The 22,278-nt window shown below is 35.4% G+C and overlaps 2 protein-coding genes and 1 long non-coding RNA gene across 4 annotated transcripts in view; 2 read left to right on the forward strand and 1 right to left on the reverse strand.

Annotated features, from left to right (window-relative positions):
- The window catches only part of LOC109093682 (netrin-4-like), an 89,450-nt gene extending 86,021 nt beyond the window's left edge, over window positions 1–3,429 (reverse strand). Inside the window, 7 exon segments of the mRNA XM_042761350.1 lie at window positions 119–248; window positions 691–697; window positions 1,237–1,411; window positions 1,414–1,443; window positions 2,183–2,368; window positions 3,140–3,266; window positions 3,397–3,429. Coding sequence (XP_042617284.1) covers window positions 119–248; window positions 691–697; window positions 1,237–1,411; window positions 1,414–1,443; window positions 2,183–2,368; window positions 3,140–3,266; window positions 3,397–3,429 — 688 coding nt within the window.
- A 2,302-nt stretch (window positions 3,430–5,731) lies between these two features.
- On the forward strand, window positions 5,732–7,689 carry LOC122145587 (small nuclear ribonucleoprotein F-like). Its single transcript, XM_042759641.1, has 4 exons — window positions 5,732–5,889; window positions 7,097–7,222; window positions 7,448–7,512; window positions 7,612–7,689. The coding sequence occupies exons 1-4, from the start codon at window positions 5,887–5,889 to the stop codon at window positions 7,676–7,678; spliced, it is 261 nt and encodes an 86-aa protein (XP_042615575.1). The 5' UTR covers window positions 5,732–5,886; the 3' UTR covers window positions 7,679–7,689.
- Window positions 7,690–11,433: 3,744 nt separating this feature from the next.
- On the forward strand, window positions 11,434–20,514 carry LOC109057554. 2 transcript variants are annotated; one of them, XR_006160412.1, is made up of 7 exons: window positions 11,434–11,798; window positions 13,429–13,590; window positions 14,112–14,245; window positions 15,266–15,394; window positions 15,859–16,018; window positions 16,896–17,062; window positions 19,896–20,514. It is a non-coding gene; the product is annotated as an uncharacterized LOC109057554 (long non-coding RNA). The 2 variants fall into 2 exon arrangements; XR_006160411.1 differs by lacking the exon at window positions 19,896–20,514 and having other exon boundaries at window positions 16,896–17,417.
- Window positions 20,515–22,278: the final 1,764 nt, after the last annotated feature.

A 22,278-nucleotide genomic window follows, 5' to 3' on the forward strand; every position in this document is an offset into this window, starting at 1 on the left:
CAATTTAACAACAGGAATGACATTACGACAGCACATGCCTTTATCCCAGACCAGACAATAAAAATTTTATGGGAACAAGACAGTGCTGTTATCAGCTCCGAGATTTTTCACGTAATACCTGGATGACTAAAGGCGGAGAAAAGCTCTTCTGTTCGAAACAGATGATTTTCTGCTGTGCTGTTGTGATCTGATTCAGACCTATACAAGAAATGCACACACACAAAGCAGACACGTGCGTGGTTATATATCTATATATAATTAATATTATAATGTCAGCTTTAAAAGAAATGAAAGTGATTAAAAAAAAAATGTATTTCCATATAAAATTGTCATTTATTTTAAATAAAGTAAGCACAAGCACACTTTCCGAGCAAGAGCAAGAAGTGTCAAAGATGTTTGGCATGCGTTGAATGCTAAAACATAAACTGCTATTTAAAATGAAGACAAATAGCATTTGGACACTTGTCTTATTCTGACTGTTAATGTGATGAACTAAACCCGTGTTTGAACTTGAGGAGAACTGCCGACATAAATTCACTAAAAATCAGAGACCAGCTGGTGAACTGTTATCACTTAATTTGATATTTGATATATTCCAGTGTAGTGTTTAAGGTTCTTTTTTGTCACATACACACACATGTGATGTAATGTAGTGAATGATTTTTCCCTTAGTTTCTCGTCCCACAATACAAAAATACTAACAACAATAATATAAAAACAAGATTAATACAGTGCAAATTATATATTTAATACTAATAAAAGTCTGCAGATTCACTCAGTGTCCTTATTCAATAGTCAGATTGCCTGAGGATAAAAACGTTTACTTTTCTATCTTATATTAATTTTTTTTATTTTTAATTACATTACATTTTTTTTAAATAATTTTAGTTAACCATAAAAACACTGATATTAGGCCATTCTAACTTAAAAAAACCAACTTCACACAACTGATTTCTGATGGATCATGTGACACTGAAGCCTGGAGTATTGCGTTGCATCACAGGAATAAATTACACTTTAAAATATATTAAATGGTTAAACTGTCATTTTAAATTGTAACAGCATATTCCAAACTTCTGGATGCCAGTGTATATATATTTTTTCATCTAACATTTGTTCCATTTAATCCAGCTTTATTTTAATTATCAAAAAATTGTCCAATATTTTTTATCGTTTAAGTTAGCAACAACAACTGTAGATTCTGAAATTCCAAACAGCAAAAAGGTTTATATTCACCCAAACATACAGTCTCCAGTGTAAGGGTCACAGTCTCCAGCACACTGGCAGGGCTTGCAACCATATTCATCGAAACCCCAGTATCCCAGCATGCAGTGGTCACAGTGTGGTCCACCCACCCCTGGCTTACAGACGCAGTCTCCATTATCAGGGTTACAATATGTGGAACCAGCATGGTTACAGAACCAGCATGGTTACACATGCAAACTGCAATTCAGAAAGGAAGAAAGTTACTCAGAACACACACTATGTTTCTCGCTCTGTAATGAGTTTTTCAATGACTCAAAATACACAGAGCTCTCCAGACCAGACTGATGCTTTGTGCATGCAGTCAATTATTATGAGCCTGATGTCATCTGATGATGAGTCTGTCTACCCCCACATACACAATATGCATGTCCACACTCTTGCTGAGATCCCATCACTGTTCTTGTTATTCTACATGTCCCAACTCGCCGTAAGAGCCATTAGCATTCCGAGCAGGAACAACACTCAATACCAAACATCACCTCAATGTGTGCACACGTGTGTGCGATACAATGTCGGACATGTTCGCTGGTGAGTTCCAGAATTTTGACATCATCTAGGCCAAGGTGTACACATAAACAGATCCTCAAAAACTCACACATTTTCATGCACACGCTGAAGAACGATGGAGATCAGGAATGGAAGTGTACAGCGGGGAAGTCACAGATACCCCACATGCCATTTTAAGCAGCTTTTCAAAATCTGAGATTAATGGTTTTCATCTTAGTCCAAGACACAAAAACACACATACACTTAAAAAATATGACCAAGTACAAGGAACACTGCATCCAATATTTCCACACTTTGACAGCCGTTTTGTTACAGTTTAATTCAATATTGTATAAATGTGCCCATGTTGATCATGTATTTGAATGCTTGCTTACACAACAGTTGTGAGTGTTGCATGATTGTGTCTTACGTCTGCAGGAATCCGGGGCAGTCGAGGGCCTCTCTGGGTCTCTGTAGAGGCCGCTCTGGCAGTGTTGGCAGTGGTGGCCGCTGGTGTTGTGAAGGCAGTCACACACGCCGCCACTCCGCTGACCCGAGCGTAACCATACGGTTTTGTCAAAGTGACAGCTTTCTGCGTGTCCATTACACTTGCACTCTATACATTGATATAGTAATATACATTATGGGTTATTACAGACATGAAGCAACTCACAGATCATCAGATTTTTCCTGACCAATTCATTTTTTTAGACCAGGGTTTCCAAGTCTGCAGTTATCCTGCAGAACTGGCAAACTTTTTCAATGGCTTTGGCTGACTTTTTATTGTTATGGTTTTAAAAGTTTGTAGATTGTTGGACAATTCCAACTACAGCTCATATTCCAAACCCTTCCCATGACTACTGAACTCTAAAATCAATATTTTAAGTAATGCAGTGGTTTTGGCCATGTTATGATTTGTCCCTAGACTGTCTTTAACTGACCTGGCAACCCTGCCATAGATTTACTCTGAAGAAGGGACCAGAGCCGTATCTACACAAACACTTATATTCTTATAAAAGATTTCTGTTTTAAATAAATGTTGTTCTTTTTAAGTTTATATTCATCAAAAACACTTGAAAATAATGTAGCACTGTTTCCACAAAAATATTAAGCAGCACAATTGTTTTCAACATTGATAATGAACGTTTTCATGAGTACCAAATCAGCATATTAGCATATGACAATAAAGACTGGAGTAATTGCAGACTTGGTGAGCATAAAAGATTTCTTTCGAACAGTAGTGTAAGGACCAGAAAATCGTAGAGACTTGGTGAGCTCTTTTAACTTATTCCAGTAATTGCAAAGCATCAAAAAGCAGTCACACATTCCACCTTCAGTTTTTTATTTCCACATCAGTACTTAGTTTTACATATGAACTGAAACTTACTAACACACTGATGAGCTTCTCCAGTTAAACCGTTAGCTGGTTGCCATGGTCGGTCATTGTAGAGGCGATCACACCGTTCACAATGATCTCCATCCCTGTGATGGCGACACACACATTTACCATGCACCTGTGGCAGAAGTCAGAAGACACTATTGACAACAGAATCACATATTGTTACACCTTAACCTTAGCAGACATCAGTTCAAAGGCTTGTTACAAATCTTATGATCAGAGATTTTACTAAGCTGATCTTCAACATCCTCCAGCATCAGCTGTGTTCTTTCAGGCATACTCTGCCAAACTATAAACTAAAGAGGATAGACCAACACCTTGTTGTTTTCTTACTAGAACCTCCACTTACAGTAGCTTGTTTTATTTTCCCCCTCAATGAACCTCACATTGCCAGAACTGATTATTATATTCACTAGGTTACCATTAATATTACTGTTCAAAGGTTTAGGGTCAGTAGTTTTTATTAAGAAATTCATATTTTTATACAGTATGGATTTAACTGATCAAAAGTGAAAGTAAAAATTTCTACACGTTACAAAAATTTCGGTTTCGAATAAATGCTGTTCTTTTGAACTTTCTATTCATTAAAGACTCATGGTTTCCACAAAAATATTAAGCAGCACTGTTTTCAACATTGATAATAAGTAGAAATGTTTCTTGAGCACCAAATCATCATATTAGATTAATTTCTGAAGGATCGTGTGACACTGAAGACTGGAGTAACGATCCTGAAACATCAGCTTTGCCATCCCAGAAATGAGTTATACTTCATGTTCAACTAGAAAACAGTTATTTTTAATTGTAATAATATTTCAAAATATTACTGTCTTTACCATATTATTGATCAAATGAATTCAGCCTTGGAGAGCATAACAGACTTCTATGGAAGCAACTTTTTATCTAACAATTCGGACTAAGTCAGAATTGTGAGATATAAATTAAGCATTCCGATTTTTTCTCGCAATTAACATTTTTTTGCGCCTTTTTCTCTTACAATTTTGACTTCTCTATATTGAAAAGTGAAGTGAAAGTCGTGACATTTGCCAAGTATGGTAACCCATACTCGGAATTGGTGCTCTGCATTTAACCCATCCAAGTGCACACACACAGCAGTGAGAAGTGAACACACACCTGCAGCAGTGGGCAGCTATATCCAGCTCCCGGGGAGCAACTGGGGGTTCAGTGCCTTGCTCAAGGGCACTTCAGCTGTGGGTATTGAGAGTGGGAGAGAGCGCTGTTCATTCACTCCCCCCACCTACAACTCCTGCCAGCACCAAGACTCAAACCTGCGACCTTCGGGTTACAAGTCCAACTCTCTAACCATTAGGCCACAGCTGCCCCTGCTATTCTGAGTCTATAGTCCACAATTCTGGTTTTATATTTCGCAATTACGAGAAAATGTGAGATAAAATGTCACAATTACCCAATTTAGTTCTCGTGGCAGAAACAAGCCTCTATAGTCTTCAAAAAAAAAAAAAAAAAAAGATTCCCCAAACTTTGGTAGTGTAATTTATAACATTTTGATTGATTTTTTATGATCCCTAGTTTTTTCTTTCCAAGGCCATCAATCTTACTATCCCTCTTATGATTAGAGATTTGCTTCTGAAATTAGTGAGGGTGCTCTAGTCTTAATGCACATTTTCACATATTTTGTCCCGTCTATTGCTATGGTTATCACCGTGTCAAACACTGCTACTTCGAGAGTGAATCCCGCATAAACATGCAGATGTCATTCCCAAAACTTTGCAACGTGTGTGTGGCCGAGAAACTAATTTCTACATTTTAAATGGATTGCCTAGAAAGCTTGCAAAGAGCGCTCATTATAACCACTAAAAAGTACTCCAGTGCTCCAGACTCCCCCCCCAACCCCATTTAAAATGCTCTAGATACGCCCCTAACTGTAAAATCAAAGCATTTCGAGATTTAAATCTTGCAAAATCAGCTGACAGGAAAAGAGAAGAGTGTATAATGATTTGATGAAGGCGGAGTTTGGTCAACAGGAAGGTAGTAAAGGATGAAAGACCAGTCACTTTCTGAAATATTGAAAAACTACTTGTCTGGAATGCGGATCTACAAAAGATTTCAGTTCTAATCCTCTGTGTGGGCTTTCAGGCAGCTTTGCTAAGCTTTGATTCATTTACAAAGTACCCAACACATCACTGGAACAATTCATATAACTCATCTACAAAGAGTTTATTTTGAGCTGAAGGTACACACAGTAAACGAATAGATTCTGTCTATATCTATCTACATCCTTTCAGACAATAGACTTAGTAAAGAATCTCCTGGCATATCTAATTCATCCTGTCAGCCATGTAAACATTTCAAATATGGCCTCTTTTGAATAAATGGTTATGAAATGCAAAAACCTGCAAGACAAATCTTTAGATAGAAGATGAATCAACTGCATGCATTTTATTTAATCTTTTTTATGTTTTTTTTTAAATGCAGGTATTGAGAAATGCACGTACTTAATTATACATAAAAAGTAAAAGGCATTCTATTTAATTCCAGACCACCCACATCCAGGCCAACTGTACTTACATTGTGCTATTACCCGCCAGTGCTACACGTGGCGCTGTGAGCAGTCGCGCGCTTCTCTGCCGCCGTGCGGTCAAAGTGCGCTCGTAGTCCTTCCCTCAACCGGCGGCAAGGCGTGTGAGTGTGCTGCCATAGCCTATGCTATTTAAACAAACAATTTTTTTCTTCCGAAATACTACTTCGGCAGTCTAGTCATGGTAAGTTCAACAGAAACTTTGACTTTTGTCTTAATGTTAGAGGTTTTGTGAAAGAGCGCGGTGGTTTTCATTCATGAGTGAACTGATAACGCGGCTGCGTGTTAGCATCGTAAACGTAGACTGGACGTTGTTTTCGGTAGTGATCAGTGTTTTGTTAGTAGCGCTGATATCGCAGGATCAGTGTTTCCACTTGCTCTGTTACAGCCTGGTCAGCTGCCTATCTAACGTACATAGTGTTTATAATGCTGTCTGTGTAGAAAGCTCGCTTGGTTTCCTTGTGAGAAAATCTTAAGGGTCTGTGTATTGTATTTTTCTGTTCATTTCGCAACTAATTCTAGTGCAATCCAACAAGAATACAATAAGACGGTTAACTAAAGTTCATATTGAGAAGGAACGTATTCTCTTAAGTATTTAATTGCAATAATGTCTTATATATATATATATATATATATATATATATATATATATATATATATATATAAATATATATATATATATATATATATAAATTCCTTGTGATATTCCACAGAAGCATTTTACACTATCGAGGACCGGGTCTTTCTTGAGACAATGATAGAAAAGTTCAGATTTTTGCTTAATTTTGGAATTCTATGAAAGAATTCCTATTAGAATATTTTAGGGTTGATTCCAAATTGTGATATGAAATTCCATTTTATGTATGTATAATATGTATGTATAATATGTATATGTGACCCTGGACCACAAAACCAGTCATAAGCACCACGGGTATATTTGTAACAATAGCCAAAAAATACATTGTATGGGTCAAAATTATAGATTTTTCTTTTATGCCAAAAATCATTAGGATATTAAGTAAAGGTCATGTTTCATGGAGATGTTTTGTAAATTTCCCACTGTGAATATATCAAAACTTAATTTTTGATTAGTAATATGCATTACTAAGAACTTCATTTGGACAACTTTAAAGGCGATTTTTCTCAATATTTAGATTTTTTTTGCACCCTCAGATTCCAGATTTGGAACAGTTGTATCTGGACCAAATATTGTCCCATCATAACAGCTTATTTATTCAGCTTTCAGATGAAGTATAAACCTCAGTATTGAAAAATTGAAACTTAAGAGACTGGTTTTGTGATCCAGGGTCACACATATATAATATATATATATATATATAACTTCATTTTTTTTTAAGCGTTAATATGTAACACTGAACTCTTTTCTGCAGAGTTTACCGCTGAACCCCAAGCCCTTTCTGAACGGTCTCACAGGAAAGCCTGTGATGGTGAAGCTGAAGTGGGGTATGGAGTACAAGGGCTACCTGGTGTCCGTGGACGGCTACATGAACATGCAGGTATGTCTGATTATAATTAATGTCTATAAAACTGAATCAGTCATTGATGCTGGTGTTTTGATCTGCTACATACGATATCCATAGCAAAGCAGCGGGTCACAACATGCATGATATCCAGTTCAATTTAAATCCATGCTCACATCAGTGTTTATATTGAATATTATAAAGAACGTTGTCAGTAGTCCATATGGGTTAACTGAGCTCTGTTTCTCTGATTATATCTAGCTGGCCAACACAGAAGAATATGTGGATGGAGCATTAGCAGGTCATCTTGGTGAGGTGCTCATCAGGTAAAGTTTTCAGATCAAACTCAATTTACAGCTCAATTGAATATTAGAAAATGCGTTCTTCGTTTTAAATTATAATGATTTTGTTCCCTTTTTCTGAAGGTGTAATAATGTTTTGTATATAAGAGGAGTGGGGGAAGAGGAGGAAGAAGGAGGGCTGGGTGAGTGAATGGTGAGTTGATTTTTTTTTTTTATGTAGGATTGTTTGATTTTTTGTTTGTTTTGCAGTTTGTCTCAGTTTTATGTCTTTTCTTTTTGTAAAATTGTTAGTTATTTTTTACACTGTAAAAGTTATTGGTGGCACAATGACAAATAAATTGTGCTGTTTGTATGTTTTTTTTTTGTTATTTCTTTGGCTGGCTGTAATATTTAAAGTTCACATTAAATTATTTTTGGGGGCAGGGGCTTAAGTGGAAAAAGGGCACTTCTCATATTTATTTTATTTAATAAATAATATATTAGGGGTGTGTGATTCACAAAAAAATATATCTGAATACAAATGAAATCAGTATTGACAAAATAATCTTTGAAATGCAGAGAAAACACAGAAGCTGCATTAGAAGTGGCAATAGATGCATTTAAACACTGTTTAATGCATGACATAAATGTATTTAACCTGCAGTTACAAATGCATTAATACCGTTTTGATATTTTAAACTATTTCATATTTTCAAGTGAACGTTCGAAATATATTATTTAGGTAGCACCTTACAATAATTAACTAACACGTTAATACACTTTAATACATTAACTAATCGAACCATATTGTAAAGTGTTACAAATATTTGTTATTAAAGTATATATATATATATGTGTGTGTTAACAAAAACACTGTTAAATTAAACAGAAAAGTTAGCAAGTGAGCATGATTTGGCGTGGCAGCCAATACAAATAATAACCATTTCGTTTCCTAAATCCTGCGTGTAGTGTGTTTGGACCAGGCTCGGTTGCAGAATCACATCTGTGCTTCTGAAGTTATCTTTTTCTGTATAGTGTTGGCTTTCTCTGTGTCGTACGTGGTCACTTGTCAAGCATGAAAAACACAAGTTTTATTTAAATTCTGAATATATTATCAAATTTATTAAAAACAGTCATTCATCAGAATTTCAAAAAGTTCCAAAAAAAAAAAAAAACAACAACAACGAACAAGACCACATGATGAAACTTTTTTAAATGTCTTTTTTAGAAAGAAGGTACGAGCATGATTATAATTCAGCACTGGACAACAAAAAAACGGTGACTGGAGGGCGAGGCGTGAGTGATTCCAACCTAAACTCCTGATTGGACATTGCGTTTTAGAAATCAAACAAGCAAGGGGGGCACAGGGATGTCCCATGGTGGGGCCAGCCACATTTATCAGCATATAATGATTTCTGAAGGATCATGTGATACTGAAGACTGGAGCAATGATGCTGAAAATTCAGGCTTTGCATCACAGGAATAAATTACATTAAAAAAAAATATTTTAAAATAGGGAAAACAGTTATTTTAAAATTGTAATAATATTTATATTGAATGCTTTACTGTATTTTTAAATAAATGCAGCCTTGGTGACTAAGAGGCTTTTTTTCAAAAACATTAACAAATCTTATCCCAAACCCCAAACTTTTTAAACAGTAAACATCTCTTAATTTGTGTAACATCCATTTTCTTTCTCCTCTCAGAGGTAAAACTGTGGAGGAAGCCACTCAGAACATTGTGGCTGTGCAGTTGCCCAAGATAAAAATGCAAAAACTGCAGGTGGACAACATTGATGTATTTTTGGTTTGATCTGAACTCAACACGTTGCATACTCCAGGCTGGCTAAGATATGGGCCTCAACGTCAACTTTCATGGCGATGAACTACGTCCCATGAACTCCGCACATGTATGCATGCATACTCACATACTTTCTTGCACACACGTACTTGAACATTCAAATGGTGTAATAGCCACAGTGATAATCTACTCACCCCTCAGACTGTCCATGACTTGTCTTTCCCATAAAATAATTTGAAGAAATCAGGGATTTGGTTCTCCTTGTGTCTGTTGAAGGCTGTCTCGGAGCCCCATTTGCTCACCATCACGTCAAAATACTGTATATAAAGGACATCATTAATGTTTACAGTAGTATTTTTTTTTTTTTTTTTAGCAGAAAAAATAATCATATTTTATATTAGGTTTAGGGGGGAGCTAGGGGAGACAACAACACAACCCCTACAAAAAAATTAACAATGATTTACTATAAATCCAAAGACCATATTTACTATTGTTAAATCATGGTAATCCAAATTCCAAAATTCATTTACAAATTTATTTATTCAAAAATAAATACAAATGGTAATCCATTTGCCAAAAAAAAAAGGTTACTGTACTTTTACTAATATAAAAGCATGGTTAATTTTGTAAGGGTAAAAAAAACCTGACTCATGTTCAGTAGTAGGATTTTTAATAAAGATATTGTAGTGATGTACTAATTTTGACATGGTTGGCAATTTAGAAAGTATATAGTTTTGTTAAAAATCTTGAGTATTAAAGTCATGAGAGAGATAGATATCAGGGCAAAATAAAGAGACTGAAAAGAAAAATGGAAGTGAAGGTGTAGTTCAGGAGAAAACTTTTAATTATTTTGCATGTCCTGAACCTAAAGATTTAAACCTTTTTTTTATGTCAGGTCCATACAAAAAATAGGGTTGTCCATGTTTCAGAATTTGTTTGTATTTTGTTTGAGATTTCCCGGTCTGAAATTATTTCCCAGTCCACCCCTCATGGAAAATTAATGGGCGCAGACATGCGGTTTCATTTACTACACAAAGGCCTACTGATGCTAGCAGTGTTTTCAGCCTCTGCTGTCTCAATATATGAGTACATGAACACATAAACATAATCTCTAGTCACTGCATGAGCATTTGACTTATTTGAAGAAAACTATCGTCATATACAAAGAGACAACAATGTTTCAAAATGACACCAATGTTTCAGGAGTTTAGTACACAGAATAGGACACATGCTTATTAGATAACCGTTATTTAAGTTGATGTATATGCTTTTATTATTCTTATTTTTTAAAGTAACTATTTTTTTCCCAAAACCCATGTTGATGCAGTGTTTCCTGTAGTAATGCAAAGATTTGGTTTCAAAAACCGTATCAGTAAAACAATTTCTTATGATTTTAAATCTGCATTGAAACTTCAGATCAATCTCAAAGTAAAAAGGCGGTACTAAAGTCTGATTTGTGTGGATGGATGTGTTCAAAATCATCTTAATCAAGTGATGAAAGATTTTGAAAGTCTGGACACGTGTTGAGCACTACTTTGAGGTTAACCCTGCATGGTTTAAATGTTTGAAAATGATTAAAGGGATACTCCACCACAAAATGAAAATTTTGTCATTAATCACTTACCCCCATGTTGTTCCAAACCTGTAAAAGCTTCATTCGTCTTGGGAACACAATTTAAGGTATTTTGGATGAAAACCGGGAGGCTTGTGACTGTCCCATAGACTGCCAAATAAATAACAGTGTCGAGCTCCAAAAAAAAATATGAAAAGCATCATCAGAATAATCCATCTGCCATCAGTGTTTCAACCGTAACGTTATGAAACGATGACAATACTTTTTGTACACGAAGAAAACAAAAATAACGACTTTATTCAACAATTCCTCTCCTCTGGATCTTTATATGTAAGATTTATATAAAGATAAAGGAGAAGACAAATATTTTAGAAATACAAAATAATAAAATATATAAAGAAAAAAATTAAATAAAGATTAATAAAATATAAATGTTAACAAAAATGAAAATCATATAAAATGATTACAATTAACAAAGAATAAATAAAAATAATTTTGAAAAAAAAAGTAATAGAAAATAAAATACATGAAGATATAAACACAAAAAAAAGTCAAGTAGCCTACATATTAAAGGAAAAGCTGACAGAAGTTTCTGAAAGAAAGAGAAATTTTGACAGCAGTTGGAGATGCCGAACATTTGGTTCTCAGGGCAGTGTGTGAAAAGTGAAAACACGCACGGGACGCCATCTAGCGGTGACTGTGCGTCACTGAATAATGCAGCCGCGCTGAATGAACTCACCTCCAGACGCTCCTGGATTCGGGATTGGGACTCTTTACGTTCTTAAAGAAGTTCTTAAGTTCTGCCGTCATGAGTGAGAACTCCATCTCCAGCAGATGGAGACGAGATACAGCTGACCAGGAGCTGGATGGACTATGAGCAGGATTTGACTCTCTTGCAGACATGGTGTAAGATGGATAAAAACACAATTCATTCTGTGTACCGCTTACTTCCTGTCAGGTTAGTGCATGCTTTTGTGATGTAAATCTGCATTTCACATAATAAACAACATTTTTTTTTACTCTGGCAACTGTTTGTTTTCCTCTCAGTATAACATTACACCAGGGGTCGACAAGTTAGTTTGGCATGGGGCCAAAAAAGATTTCGCCACTAGATGGTGGTCCAGAACATAGTCAAAGGTTAATTTAAGACATTTATTGATGAAAAATGCAACTGGAATTGCTTGTGACAGACTGTTACAGTGTCTTTTGTAACTGGTAGTGAGCTGTTACTCTGTGTTAAATCCTGTAGGAGGACAGTCATTAACAAAAAGCCACATTTGTGTGGCAGTGTCCGGCAGAGTCAACAATTTCCCCTCATGTAAAATCCACATGTAAAATCATACATGACACATTATTCTCAATAGCACTGGTCAGATTTTGAGTGTTGACAGTTTGGAGCCTTGGATTTCTTTGGGAATTTCCTGGGTTTCTGATTTATGGGTAAATTTAGGTCTGTGGTCAACATTACATGAAGAGACATAAAATACACAGTCATAAGTCCTATGTGTGAATTTTGAATTAATTGTATGCTTTAAAAGTATAAACTGATAAGTTACCAGTATTGACAAGCACATAAACTGGTGCTTCACACAAAAAGTAGGCAACAGTGTGGCTTTGAAATAACAAAATAAAACTCTCACTACATCAGTGTTGTTATTGTTTAACTAAAACTATTAAAATAGTACAATTCAGTCATTGAAATGAAGCTGAAATACAATGTAGTGTAAATACAGTATATATATTTTTTTATAAGAAAAAAGAGAAACTGAAAAAAAGTTGAAGTAATAAAATTACTAAATCTAAAAATGAAATAAAAGTTAGAAATATAAAAAAAAAAACACGTAACAAAATTACTAAAACAAACTAAAATTAAGATGAAAACCAAAAATGGAAAAATAAAAGCTACTTCAAAATATAACTAATAAATACTATGATAGTAAATAAATAATGCTGAAATAAAACTGCTAAACATGCTATTATTCTTCTAGGATGGTGTGTTAAATGACTCCCAGAGATTCACTTTTTAAAGAAAGCTAGCTATTTTTGATTTCTTAACACATTTTCTTGCAATTCTCGAATACGTGGACTGCTAATATGGATTTTATTCATAGTGCAAACACTACTGCCCGCTTTCTGCAAGCAGAAGGAAGTGAATTTATGCGGTTCGACAAATGAGGTGTCACATGGAATTAATCACACAGCTGTCTTGTTAGCATTTTTAAGGCAGTGGTTTCAAAATTCATGTTTGAGAATTAGTTGTGGAATGTACTGTTTGCAGAACAAGTCTTTTAAAGTATTTTCAACCACGTGTTATTTTACAAAAAAAAAAAAAAAAAAAAAACCCACCAACTGAGAGCCGCCTTTCTGAAAACCCATAGAAAACTCCAAGGGGAACCCATGGTGAATTATTCTTCCATTTTGGCCTACAGATTGACCTCACGAGTGAACAGCTCTACAGCCTGCAGTGGTTTATGACCAAAGCATAGAACTCTAAAATAAGATTCCTTTAGGATCAGCATGACTCTAAAAATGAGGAGATTCTTTTGATCCGTGATCCGTCCGTAACATCCTGACTCATATTTAACTAGGTCTATGAGTGCTGTGACTCGCTCACCCTCTGTCTGGATGACAGTGTGCTAGTGCTACAGAGAGGTGGATTCTGGGAAGATTCTCTGGATGTTCCTGTGATCACAACTGCCTGCGATGGACAGTTGCAGGTGTTTTTTAATGATGGAAGTCACCTGGTTAAGGTGAAACCTCAGGCAGACCATTCTTCTTATATGTACTGTACAGTAAAAAATAAATAAAATCATGTTAAAAAGGCTTTTTTTATAATAAATTGCATATAAAAATTCCATCTATTTTTTAATATAATATATATTTTATCTACTTGAACTACCAAATCAGCCTTTTGTGTCTTAAAAGTTTACTGATAACCCACATTAATAATACAGGTGCCACATGATGAATTAGAGTATGTTTACTAAATACATATAACTATGCAATAAACATTGACTAAGTACATAAATTATGCAATAAACATTGACTAAATAACATAAAATGTAGCAAAAAACACTCTAATGTGCATTACTGATAACAAAAATTTGAATAAACTAAAATTACATATATGTGATATTCATCCATTTAGTTTATATTGTTTACCTGCATTTAAAGCAATTAACAGCCATTGACATTATAAAAGTATATGACCAGTTATCAGTTCAGTTCCAACTTCCTCTGTGAGTCTTTTCTTTTTTTTTTTCGCTTCTAGGTGTTTGATCTCGTGGCGTCCTGTTCACTGTTGCGTTGTGTAAACCTCACCCTCCAGTTTGAGCCCATCCACAAAGATCAGTCCATCTGAGTGTCTCGTCACTCTGTTAAAGACTATGTTCTCTTCGCCTACAGGTTATTACAGCACACATAACCACATGCACATTTAAATTAATTAATCATCTCAGTATGATTTTACTATACTTGTCAATGGTTTCGTGTAACACTGTAGCTATAGAAAAAGAAAAATTGTGTAAAGGCTTTCCCAGAGGCTGTTTATCTTTCTCATATTTCATTATATGATTAAAAAGCATGGATTAATCAGGATAGATGACTGAAAGGAGTAATGAAGCTTTGCTCTTAATGTGATTAAGCTGGAAGCATCATATGCATGCACATACACCCAATTCAGTTGACTAGTAATATGAAAGTTTAAGTTTGTTATTAATATAACAGTAGTTATCAGAGCTATGGACACATGCAGCATTCATATGGTGAATAACGGTCAGAAGATGGCCCTTGTTGTGTGCCAGTTCCCTTTTTTTTATCACTCTGTCCCTAATAATTTACTGTGTCCTCTCTACATTCTCTGTCAGAAAAAAAAAAATATTGTCATAAGAAGTCAAATACTTTGTCCTAAAAGAGTTCATTGTGCTGTGGAAACATACTGCCAGAACCCCAAACTTCCTCCCCAGTTCAAAATGAAACTAAGCTGCAAATGTTTTTTTTTAATACTTCAGCAGCTTTCTCACCACAGATAGACGAATACATTTAAGAAAACTGCCCACATTTACACGTCCGTGACTCCTGTTGAGCGTTCAAAAACTTTACCAATAGGATAGATGCTATTATTACTAAACATTGGAAGAAGTATGATAAGAAAGTGTGCTGTTTCTATTTGCATGTAGCACCTGCTGCTTTGCTTGGTCTCGTAAGGATCCCAATGTTAGGAAAAAAGCAGCTGAAATGTATTTAATACAATTAAACCGTTGTGTTGCTAAATATTTTATGGAAAACATTTTTTTTTTTTTTTTAGGATTCTTTGATGATTCAAAAGTTAAAAAATAAAAGAGCAAAGAGAGTTTGAACAAATATTATTTGTGAAGCCATACTTTGATGCTATTTCTTGTTTCTTGCTTTAATTCTCAATTGCAGGGATGGAGGAGAGGCAGCAATATTCAGTGCTAAAGGTGGAGTTGTGTCCATCACATTGAAAGCTCAACACCCTGCAGCATCTATTCAAGCTGTAGAGATCAGCTCTCAGTATTTACTGCTCTTCTGCAGGTAATGTTAAATAATTTACCCAAATGTGTGACCCTGAGTCTTTAATATGTATTATATCTGTCTCTTTGGTTTTTGATACCCCTATAAAAGACAGAGGGAAATCATTCACACTGAACTCTTCAGCACAGCATCTATCCAGCCCGATCTCACGGCAAATCGTACATATTTTACGAGGTGGCTAATTCGTACGAATTCGTACGACCACACTCGTACAAATTCATACGATTTTTGCCAAATCGTACGTATTTTACGAGTTGCACATTCGTATGAATTTGTACGAATGACCTACACCTAACCCCGCCCCTAAACCTAACTGTCACTGGGGTCTAGCCAAATCGTATGAAATCGTACGAGTGAGGTCGTACGAATTCGTACGAATTAGACCACCTCGTAAAATATGTACGAATTGGCGTGAGATAGCGTTGATCTATCCAGTACCTGCAGGTTCTTATCTTGGGTTGCAGCCAGGACTACATTTCACAGGTCACCATCACAGGGGGCGGATCCCACACTGTGGCCCTTTGTCCCAAACCCCTCACAGCACCACCACAGAGATTATAATCTGGAACCTTGAGACTGAAGACCATAAACACATTGCACGGTTTCCTGGCCTGCTGGCTCATGGTTAGTCAATAAACCTGTTAAATATTATGGCCTCCTGCACTGAACAGCATTATGACTCTTTTGTCAAAACAAACACACACTGTTTGAGTTCAGTATCATTACTGTACTGCAATACAGCATATATCATTTAAATAATAAACTATTTATATATAATAGTAGCATTTGTTGTACTGCTTATATTGTATACAGATATATAATACATTAAAAAATAATAACTAAAAGTATTGTGTCTAGACCCGTGTTATTTGAATATTATTGATATGCTACCATAGTTTCGTTACATATATTTAGAAATTTGTTTTTTAAAAGAAGTGTTGTTTGGCAGCTAGTTTTACTTATTTTTATTATTTTTTTAAGTTAATGTTTTTTTATTTAAAGTCAGATTTATTTGTTTTATGGTTTTAGTTTTAGTTAACTATATTACCCTCATCCAGTCAAGCAGTAACAGCTTTTCACTGATCACTTAGAATGATGAGACAAACAGTCTTGAAAGTAAAATACCCATGTATTACAGTAATGAGAATTTAGGCAGGAAAATTAATTTTCATGCAAATCATGTAAGCTTGATTTCATTAATGCAATATATATATATACATATATTGATCATATATATATATATATATATATATATATATATATATATATATATATATATATATATATATATATATATATAAAAAAATTTTTATGGTGAAATGTGACTCAATAGCTCATGTGGAATTAACATACAATTCAAACAAATCATACCTCTAAGGTAAACAGCATTATGATTTACAGGCGCTTTCAAAACTCTGACACATGCAGCACAGGAGCAGTTTTAGCCATGTCTGTTTTTCATGTTATTTTTTCAACTCAGTTCTTCTTCACTATATTGCAGGTGTGTGTTCTGATCTACGGTACTGTGTGGGTTTCTGTCCCGGGGAAGCGATTCTTACGCCTGTGGAACCTGGGATCCAGAATAAATGACCACACACTCACATACAACGTGCACAAAGCACACAGCGATGGCACAGCGGAGATTGTAACCATGCAGAGATAGCCAAGGTACAAAGTCCACTGAACAGCTCACATATGGCCACTCTATTTGCAGTTTATAACTGTAAACACAATGAGTTAGCATGAGATATTTTTGAGGACCAGAATTTTTATAGCATTTTCTGTGCATAATATAACCTCAGTTACTGCTATTGTTCTACAGACACCACCTAGTAAAGTTTTACCATGGCAGTGAGATTTCTGTTGCAGTATTATGAACTGAATGTGTTTTCAATACACAATGACCAGGTTTATTTATTTATCAATAAATTTGTTCTAATCTCAAAGATTTGAACTAAATTAATATTTCTTGTCCCAGAGCTAGCCATTTTTAAATCATGTTTATATTTTTTAACTGAATGAATTAAATTATTTTCACACAATTAAAGGAGCTGTATGTAAGAAATCTATTTCAATTAATCATAAAATGGCCCTGATGTGTCACTAGACATTAAGAAATCATGTTCATTTCAAATACTTATATCACTGACAACAGTAGTCCGGCCAGGATATTGTCATTAAAAAGTGGACTTGCAGCCCTCAACTGATGTTGATGTTGTCATTTTGTGTTTTGGCCTGACGCGCCTCCCTCCATCTATCTACCAATCACGAAGTCAGTAGTGTTTCGGGATCCGTGTTGCCAGCTTTGCTGTAACCTACCCTAACTCCAGTCGGATAAAAAATGTCTAATGTTACTAAATCAAAAAGACCTTGTTATAATTCAGAAATTCGTCGTGACAAAGTCCGAAATAAAACCAGAATTTGTATTGGAGATGCTTTTGAAAGATGGAGACGGCTGAAAACGGAGAAGAATTTGAGCACAGACGCCAACGTTGCTAATTTTCTCCTGGACAGGTAAGGTTCATCTATGCTTGGCTAACTTGTACTTGATGTCAATGGACATTTCATATATTCATGACAGTCGAACAAAGTTATGCATGTTTGTGCAAAGTAACATAACGTTAGCTCACATGGACGTCTGATTATAGACCCCTTAAAAGTTTGTAAACATTGCAACGTCTCCGGGTGGGCGGGGCTTAGCTGGAGGCAAAAAGAGGCGCGGACGCAATGTAGACAAGCGTAAACTAGCACGTTTTAGGAGGTATTTATTAAACATGGATGCAGAAGAAGGTTCGGAACTGCCGAATATGTACAGTCATTGACTCTGCGGGACCGTGACAAAAAAAAATAATAATAAAAAAAGTGGGAGTTAGCATACATTTATCAATTAATTCAGTTGATCACTCAGTTCACTGATCAAACTGGTTATCTGACCAAAATATAATGACGAGTGGATAACATTACAATAGCCTAATTTATTTATTTTTAGCTAAGCCTGGTGTAGTTCTTGTATCTTGTTCTCATTGGAAACATTTTAACCAGGTTTTGGATATTTCCTAGACAACACATGAATTACTTTCGGGTGGTTTGGGGTAATTTTGTCAAGGCTTATTGTCTAATGTAACCTATCGCTGGGCTAACTATGATTAGCAATGTGGGTTATTTTAAGAGACCATTCAAAGGATGGCACACACATCTATCGCTGTATGTTTGTTTAACATTTAAGCTAGCTAGTGCGCTGAAGGTTGGCGACTTTTCACCTATAAAACATAAACTTGCTGATTTGTACTAGATAAAACCAACACACCAGTACATATGCATAGATTATTTTACCTAATATGAAGTGTGCAATGCAAACACGAGCATTATTTATCTATCTAGTCTGTACGCCGTATTGCATTCAACCACAATTGATTTCTGTGAAGGAATGTCGGCCGGGATCCGGTGAAACTTTAGTTTTGAATCAAAAGTGCTGTTCCTTCTATTCTGGCAGCCAAAAACACAACAAGACGACATTTTAAAGTCAAAACCTCAAACTTTTAGCGCGCCTGCTATGAGTTCTTCCTTATGTTTTGCCTCCAGCTAGAGCGGTGACGTCACAGTGACGTAGGCGATTAAGGGGTCTATACTGTCACATACGAGCATAAATCTTTACGATTATACAGTCACATATGAGCATAAATCTTTACGATTATACAGTCACATACGAGCATAAATCTTTACGATTATACTGTCACATACGAGCATACATCTTTACGATTATACTGTCACATACGAGCATACATCTTTACGATTATACTGTCACATACGAGCATACATCTTTACGATTATACTGTCACATACAAGCATAAATCTTTACGATTATATTTAACTAATTACAATTAGTACATTTTTTAAATACATAATTACTTATCAAAATATCTCTCATGAAGCATAAACATAATTAAGAGAAAAAAAAAACTTACTGTGTACGTCTGTTCGTCACTTGCTATTGGAAGCTCATTAAAGCAGCCTACGTTTCTGCTGAATCCTGCCGCTCATCTGGCAACCTCGAGTCAGGGGGTAGGGGGAGGGGGTACACCGCTCTACAGTATTTTTATAGTGATTGCAGTACCAGTTTAGGCCACAATCCTACATACGGCTCCTTTAACAGATTTACGCTTATTCTAAACTATTTCAATAAATGCATTTTTGGAAATATGATTATTTAAATAAAATAAAATAAATGGCATGTTAATAATTAACTATGCTATGATTTTTTTTTTGAGTGCAGAAACTCAAACCTGTTTCCTATATGTACAAATACTGATTACAAATATTTATCATATTAAGTTTATTAGTTGATGTTAAAACTGTGTTATCCAAATGAATAGATACTGTTTTGAGTGTAGTTTTATACCCAAATGCCATGAAATTAATAAAATATGGCTGTCATTGTTATATGTACAAAAAAAAAAGGTCTGTTTTTGTGGAAAGTTTAAAAAAATTCCCTCTGAATCAGGTAGGTAGTGTGTTAACGCCCATACTGTAAGAATCTGGAATGTGGTGTGGGCACGATTCAGGGGTCGTCCTGTGCAGGTGGAGCATGGCCTGTTCTCAAGTCGCTCTTGTACGAGACCTGAAACTCTATATACTGTCTGACTGCATTACCGCCAACTTCACAGATACACCTACATCTGTCTACCAGGTACTTCTGTGCACCACACAGACTGAAGATATTGCACAGGACCTATTTTTATGCTGGTCTGAAACCCCCGTCCTGACATCCGTCACCTGAAATTGAAGCTGATTGTATAGTTGTTTGACATATGAGTACAGTTGTTTATGTTTATCAAGCATGCTCACACTTGCATCAAGTCCATCTTCAGTAATGTCTCTAATTGATTAAAAAAAAATTGCTTTCAGTTACTTTTGTGGTTTTACACAGTTTACACTAAAATGGATCATTAGCTATTGATCAGTGCAATTTGTAATTTATCAGTAAATCAATCAGCTCAGCTCGAAATGTAAAAAAAATAAAAACAAAATAAAACTAACGGAATGCATAGTCGATATAAAAAACTGGATGAAGAGTAATTTCTTACTGCTAAATTCTGAAAAAAACAGAGGTGTTAATTATAGGGCCTAAAAGCTCTGCATGTAATAACCTAGAACGCTGTCTAAGACTTGATGGCTGCTCTGTCAATTCTTCATCATCAGTTAGGAACCTAGGTGTGCTATTTGATAGCAACCGTAGAAAAGCCACGTTTCTAGCATTTGTAAAACTGCATTTTTCCATCTCAAAAATATATCTAAATTACGGCCTATGCTCTCAATGTCAAATGCAGAAATGTTAATCCATGAGTTTATGACCTCAAGGTTAGATTATTGTAATGCTTTATTGGGTGATTGTTCTGCACGCTTAGTAAACAAACTCCAGTTTAGTCCAAAATGCAGCAGCTAGAGTTCTTACTAGAACCAGGAAGTATGATCATATTAGCCCGGTTCTGTCAACACTGCACTGGCTCCCTATCAAACATCGTATAGATTTTAAAATCTTGCTTATTACTTATAAAGCCCTGAATGGTTTAGCACCTCAGTATTTGAACGAGCTCTTGTTACATTATAGTCCTCCACGTCCACTGCGTTCTCAAAACTCTGGCAATTTGATAAAACCTAGAATATCAAAATCAACTGCGGGCAGCAGATCCTTTTCCTATTTAGCTCCCAAACTCTGGAATAGCCTACCTAACACTGTTCGGGAGGCAGACACACTCTTGCAGTTTAAATCTAGATTAAAGACCCATCTCTTTAACCTGGCTTACACATAACATACTAATACACTTCTAATATCCAAATCCGTTAAAGGATTTTTAGGCTGCATTAATTAGGTAAACTGGAACCGGGAACACTTCCCATAACACCTAATGTACTTGCTACATCATTAGAAGAATGGCATCTACGCTAATATTAGTCTGTTTCTCTCTTATTCCGAGGTCACCACGGCCACTCAGAGGGTCACTGCAGTCACCCGGATCCAGTATGTATCCAGCCCAGATGGTGGATCAGCACCTAGAAAGGACCTCTACAGCCCTGAAAGACAGCGGAGACCAGGACTAGAGCCCCAGAGACAGATCCCCTGTAAAGACCTTGTCTCAGACGACCACCGGGACAAGACCACAGGAAACAGATGATTCTTCTGCACAATCTGACTTTGCTGCAGCCTGGAATTGAACTGCTGGTTTCGTCTGGTTAGAGGAGAACTGGCCCCCCGACTGAGCCTGGTTTCTCCCAAGGTTTGTTCTCCATTCTCTCACTGATGGAGTTTTGGTTCCTTGCCGCTGTTGCCTATGGCTTGCTTAGTTGGGGACACTTCATTTACAGAGATATCATTGACTTGATTGCAAATGATTGCACAGATACTATTTAAACTGAACTGAGCTGAATGATGACATCACTGAATTCAATGATGAACTGCCTTTAACTGTTATTTTGCATTATTGACACACTGTTTTCCTAATTGATGTTGTTCAGTTGCTTTGATGCAATCTTTTTTGTTTAAAGCGCTATATAAATAAAGGTGACTTGACTTGACTTGAATAATAAAAAGGGAAAAAAATAAGCAAAAAAGCAGTGTTATTTTAGTAATATTTATATAATATTATAGTATTTATTAATATTAGCTTATATATATATATATATATATATATATATATATATATATATATATATATATATATATATATATATATATATATATAGATATATATATACACTGTAAAAAAAAATCTGTAGTTTTTACAAAATAACTTTGGCAGCTGTGGTTGCCAGAATAATTTTGTAAAAAATACAGAAAAACCGTAAACACATTTACGGCCAAACTGTAATTTACAAACAACAAAATT

This window comes from Cyprinus carpio, chromosome A7 (genome assembly GCF_018340385.1).
Source record: "Cyprinus carpio isolate SPL01 chromosome A7, ASM1834038v1, whole genome shotgun sequence".
Taxonomy (NCBI): Eukaryota; Metazoa; Chordata; class Actinopteri; order Cypriniformes; family Cyprinidae; genus Cyprinus; species Cyprinus carpio.